The sequence below is a fragment of the Babylonia areolata genome, chromosome 31 (genome assembly GCF_041734735.1).
Source record: "Babylonia areolata isolate BAREFJ2019XMU chromosome 31, ASM4173473v1, whole genome shotgun sequence".
Taxonomy (NCBI): domain Eukaryota; kingdom Metazoa; phylum Mollusca; class Gastropoda; order Neogastropoda; family Buccinidae; genus Babylonia; species Babylonia areolata.
The window spans coordinates 1,888,801-1,894,800 of record NC_134906.1 but is presented as its reverse complement, the minus strand read 5'-3'; the positions used below and the strand labels follow the sequence as shown (position 1 = coordinate 1,894,800).

Below are 6,000 nucleotides of genomic sequence, written 5' to 3'. Positions count from 1 at the left end.
TGGCGTATGCAGTGGGCAGTGTTGAGTAAAAGGTGTAATAACATGGAAACTTACACGCATTCACTCCAAGGCTGAACGGGGTATTTATTAAAGGATCTTTCGCAGCAAAATCATGAATAAATAAGAAAGGAACCTGTTGCGAAATACTCGTCTGCTACAATCATTTCGTCACAGAAAGCCTCATTTTGAAATGCAACACAGAAATTGGCCAATGACATTGCTCGGCACTTGTGGCTACGCTCTGGCAATCCGCGAAGAGAAGTGGGAAGAACATAATTTGATGCTGCGTATGGTGTAGGCCAGCTTGTCCCAATCTTTCGTGATTTTTTTTCTTTTCTCAACATGGGTTTCGAGACTTGTGGACCCAATGAGGTTATGGTGGTTTCGGGTAAGTCTTGCATTTGTTCTAGTGCAAAATTTAGCAAACATGAATATGACCTGCAAACTGAGAACCTCCGAGTGTGATGGCTGATTGTGGTATGTGTGAAATGCTGCTGTTGGACAGTGAATGTTCAAGCTTGGTAGCTGTGCATATGTATCTGTCTGCTCTAACGAAAATTTCTGATAGGCACATCTATGCATTGCTTTATTTATCTAACCGATAATTTAGTTTATCACATATGTGCAATCATGTAGTGTGGTACGTGTGTGTGTGTGTGGTGTGTGTGTGTGTGCGCGTGCGCGCGCGCGTGTGTGTGTGCGTGCGCGCGCGCGCGTGTGTGTGAGCATATCTTTTATCACTCTAGTTGTTGTTTTTTCCAGTTATCCCAACAAGGTTCCCTAACAGTCATAGTGACTGCCAATCGTTTTCGCAGATCATATTTAGTCTTGTGAAAATATTATGAATTGATTCCGCTAACAACACCCTCATTAACATCATCCATACATGGGATATGATAAGTGTGCTGATTACTGCTTTACTTTGGCCATTTGAGGTTGGTATGGAAGCAGAAAAACACCCATAATACATTAGTACTCCTCACAACCAGCCTCTCCCTCATCATTACAAGGGGCCACTATTCCATGTGGGATTTATCAGTAGACTTTTTATTTACTTTTTAACTGAGAGGCATTTTTGTCCCAGAATGCTTTTCCCACAAAACTGAGGGAAAGTGGGTATGGTGGGAGGGGCACCAGCAATCACAATGACTGTATTCTTTGTGGCTTTTAACATTTGTTTTGCACAAAGCTTGTGTTATATCTTGTATTTGAATGTTTCTGCTGTTTCAGCAGGCTAACTTGCTTAGTGGCACTGTGTCACTCATCCTGAGTTGAAGAGTTCTGCAGATTTTCTATATTTATTACTGACATGTATCTGCAGACTGCTCCTATACTACTTGTTCATGTATTTTCTGTCATGATCATCGTATCAGTGGTCTGTAGGAAGTTGTGAGTGCCAGTAAGGTCACCCGAAGACCACCCAACAGTGGTGACCTAGCTCATCAGTGGTGTTATGTAGGAGTAATGCAAGTTTTGTATACATGATACTGGGATATGAATTATTAAGCCTCATGCTGATGACAGCACTAGTTAAACTTACAGTTGAGTACAGCAGAGTGATACTGTTTTGCTCCATCCCTACTCCTGTCAACTCACAATAGCCATGGGTCTCTTTCACTTTCACGGTGTCAGGGCAGGATCTGGGTTAGAGGAGAAATGAGAGGTGATCAGGGGTGGAGGCATAGAACAGGAGCCTTTTTTTTCCACTATGATCTTTGAGGATAATTGATGCCAAGGAGATCCACTAAGAGTATTGTTTGCTTCCTTTCAAACATCACAGCATCATTGTAACGAGGCTTGGTCTGTCAATGCAGACACTGGAATAGTGGAAATATTCTATTGAAAAAAAACATCAGTAGAAAAAGTGTTATTAGATAAGATGCAGTCATTGAATCAGCGAAAGTATTATTATCAAGGAAGATGCATCTGTGAAGTAAACTTCACTAGTGACTTGGCTGTGTGGTCCCAGTCATACTACTTCATCCCCTTCCTCCTCCCCCCAGCCAGTTCTCCTGATTTCCTCTTGGTGTCATATACTGTGCCATGACAGACTGAACTCCAGATCAAACACCACGGCTCAATAGTTCAATATGATCAGTGTAATCAGTACTGGCAATCTGTACAGGAAAATTATGAACGATAATTGTTGCATTGTTTTTCCTTTTATCAGTTTGACACTTTTATTGATACAATAAAATTTGTACACTAGGTGTATGAGCTGGTAAACAGTATCTAAGTTTGACTGACTTTCTGTTAAAGAAAAAGTTACAGAAATTTCAATTTTGCATAATTGTTGTTGATTTCTGACAAGTCCAGTTGACGAAGGGAATGTTTATTATAATGTATTGGTAATAAAAGAGTTAGTCGTGAGTAATACTAAGAGATGACTGGTTTAGTTTGTTATCTTGTTCTCTGTACGCTTTGCTTGGCTGTAATTTGTACTGTTTACAAGTTACATCCAGGATCCAGTTTAAGGTTTGCACAATAACATTGTAGTGCTGCACCTAAATTTGCTGTTTCGCAATCCAAATGCTAAGCAGTCAAGATGGAATTAACGTTGTATCAGTATTGCCACACATTTATATTAAAAAAAAAAAATCAGTTCATGTTGTCTATGAATTGGGGGCTTGTCAGTTTGTGGATGTTGAAAGTACTATTCATATCATAAAGAACAGTTAAAAGGTATGTTACCTGTGATTTCAGATTATTTGCGGCTTAGAAGTTAAAAATCTCAGTTGGTCTTTGTAATTATCAAATTTATTATTATCACTTGACCAATAAGAATAATGCAGTAACTTGTATTAGGTTTACTATAATTTATTTGTACTATCAATTCTACTTCAGATTCTTTGAATCCACAATTTTATTATTTGAAGTTCTGAAGCCTTTTGAATGTTATTGTTGGGATGATCATAATGATGATTTGAACTAAAAGGAGAAATTGAACCATGGTGGTTGCTTTACTTCTCATCTGCAATTGCTGGGTACTTCCAATGTTCTGTCTGAAAAGTTAAAGACATGACAATGATGGGGGAACAGTACATATTTTCTTATTCCCAGGTCAGCTTTATTGCATACATGTATGCTAGTGCTCTGTACTTATGTAAAGAAGGTGAAAAAAACAACCACCCAGCATCTTCTTTTTCAGAGTACAGTGGGATAAATATAGATAGCATATTGGAAAAAACAACAACAACCCACCACCACCCTGGTAATGTAGCATGCAATATGTTGAAAACACATACCTGCAGTGAAAGCACCATGCAATATATGCATGCAACACATGTTTTTAGTTTTAGAAATTAGTGCAGATTTATTTTGGGAATTGACTCAACTGCCTTTGGTTAAAGTGTTAAACTTCCAGTCAGAGGGTCCTGGGTTTGATCCTTAAGTTGATGCCTGGTCAGCTGATGGGTACTGGGGTTGTATATTCACATGCAGAAGAACAATATTTACATTAAAGATTGTGTAACCCATGTCAGCATTTGGTGGATTATGGAAACAAGAACATACCCAGCATTCATGTTCCTGAAAACGAAGTATGCATACCTGCCTGAAAAAACAGAATGTACTGCCATATTGGCATTATAAAAACAGTCATGATATGTATAAAATTGACAAAAACAGAAAGCCAGCGAAGAACAAAGAATAAATCCATCCACACAAAGTCCGATTCTGCTGTCTGTCGTCATCAAGATAATCACTGCACGCATTTAACATTGGCTATATGATGTTGGTATGCTCAAAAGTTTTTTTAATCTCTTTCAGTGGCACTCATCTCTGTATACAATGCCTTTTTCTCATGGGAAACACACTGTATTAAAATTACAAAACAGGACAGTTGATGTTATAAGCATGTGTAGCAAAGTGTACTTGGCCAGTTGATGAGAATGGATATGATTGCGATGCTTGCACGTAAGTTTGGCATTATCATTATGGATTGCTTTCACACACATTGGTAGAAATGTTTTATTACTTATTGAACAAATGTATGATACTCCTGAAAACAAAGTGTGACTGCCATTGGTGGAGTAAGAAATGGTTGCACACGTACAACCTCACTTGTTCTCACAGTGCAGTGACCAAGGCAGCTGCTGCCCCCAAACAGAGGGGGGGAAAAGATATAAGGAGAAAAGAAAATCAATGGTCACTTATTTTGAAAGTTTATCACAACATCAAAAATAGTATGCAAAAGAACAGTGTGAATGATAATAATTGTTTGATTGTTATACCATAGATTAAAATGAGGAAAAGAACATAGTGGAATGCTGATCCAGGCCAGGGACTGCAGCAGATGAACCCTTGGTGTGGATGTGTACTGGGGACTGACTGAGCGGTGTGGGAGTAATGCCATATAAAATGATAGTGCAGAAGATGGGACGGCAACACCTACAATAACAAACCCCTCCCCCCCCCCTCCCCCTGCCCCCCCCCCCCCACCCCTCCAAAAACAACAACAACAACATTTATTGGAAATGGACACAGTTCTAAAGCATTTTCATCATCCATTTTCTAATTAATATTTGTAGTTAAAAAGTGAAGTTGCCTCTGTTGTCTTTTCAGGATGCTGTCTTGGTCGGTCAGTCTTCATCCCTGGCGGCCGCACTTTTGTTTGGCCAGGGGTCCAGAAACTCCAACGGTAAGGAGTTTGTGTTTTCAGTGGCACATTATGTAAACAGATCTATTTAGAGAGAACAGTTGTGTAAGGCATTATGAAGTGTTCCTCGGTTGCATAGTGCAACGATGTAAGGCATTCAGAGCATTTATATCATGCACCTATTTCAGTGTTTGTATTGTTTTTAGACAGGGTTGTTACAGAAGAAGAAATCTATTCATGTGAAACTAGAGGGAAGTTTATTCAATAGCAAGGATTGAATAATGTCACAACAGACATTTTCTAGATGTGAAAAAACCCAGTTACGTAGAGAAATTGAAGAACCTTTTTTTTGTTTGTTTGTTTTTTTGTGTGTGTTTTTTTTGTTTTTTTTGCTCAGATAGATTTTAGAAAGGTTGTATAGAGGAGACTTTTATTGTCAGTAACTGTAAAGATAATTTGATTCATGATTTGTATCTTAGTTTTTTTTGTTTGGTTTTTTTTTGCTCTGACAAAACAAAACAAAAAATAGATGACAATCTGTGTGTATGTGTTTCTGTATGTGATTTGGTAGAATTGTTTTATTTGTTAAATTTGGTAGAATTGTTTTATTTGTTAAATTGTTAACTGTCATTTGTAACATTTTGGATATATCTTATAATTGAATGATTCGGACAAGCTGAGAGTGGTAAATCTTATTTTGATTGCTATCAAGATGACACAGTAATGTTGTATTTTTTATTCTTCATCAAGTTCGTGATGTTGAATAATATTTTGAAATGGTTTTGAAGTTGTCATAAAGTAATATGACTGGAAATGGATAAAATTTTCATGGAAAATTTTATGATGTGATTAAAAACTGCTTGATTTATGATATACATTTGAAAATATTTTTCAAAGTGCAGAAATATTTGCATGCTGAATGTTTGCTATGTGTAAGGATTGTTTTGTTTTTGACTTAAAATGAAAGCTTTCTTTGCAGTGCTTTTGAACATTGATTATTTTGAATTCAATTAATTTGCTTGAGAGATTGTTTCAATTGTTTGATTGAAGTCTGCATAAAAAAAATATTTATTTACAGTTACAGTCTTTATTTTTCCTCCTGTAACTTTTGTTTTCATTGTTGTTTTTGAAATAAGACAGAAAAAAAGAAAGAAAAAAGAAAGAAAAATGAAATTGAAAGGAAAAAGTGTGTCTTTTGTGAACACAAACTGATGGAAGTTATTTGTCTGTCTGTGGCTGCCCTCCTCTTCCGTACGCTTCTGTGTAAAGAATGTCATTGAACACTTTGACCTTGACAATCGAGAGCCCGCAAGTGTACACGAAACATGGGGTGGCCATTTCGGTCACTGGTATAGCACAAGTAAGTCTTCACGGGGAAGAGGCGGCTCCCTTCATGTCGGCCA

At 37.5% G+C, this 6,000-nt stretch overlaps 1 protein-coding gene across 2 annotated transcripts in view; it reads left to right on the top strand.

Annotated features, from left to right (window-relative positions):
* The first annotated feature begins 230 nt into the window (after positions 1–230).
* Positions 231–6,000, top strand: part of LOC143275855 (flotillin-1-like) — a 40,630-nt gene continuing 34,860 nt past the window's right edge. Inside the window, exons 1-3 of one of the 2 annotated variants that reach the window (XM_076580145.1) lie at positions 231–388; positions 4,564–4,639; positions 5,867–5,957. In XM_076580145.1, the coding sequence (XP_076436260.1) occupies positions 343–388; positions 4,564–4,639; positions 5,867–5,957 (213 nt within the window). In that variant the 5' untranslated portion in view covers positions 231–342. The remainder of the gene's footprint in view (positions 389–4,563; positions 4,640–5,866; positions 5,958–6,000) is intronic. The other variant, XM_076580146.1, reaches the window with a different exon arrangement.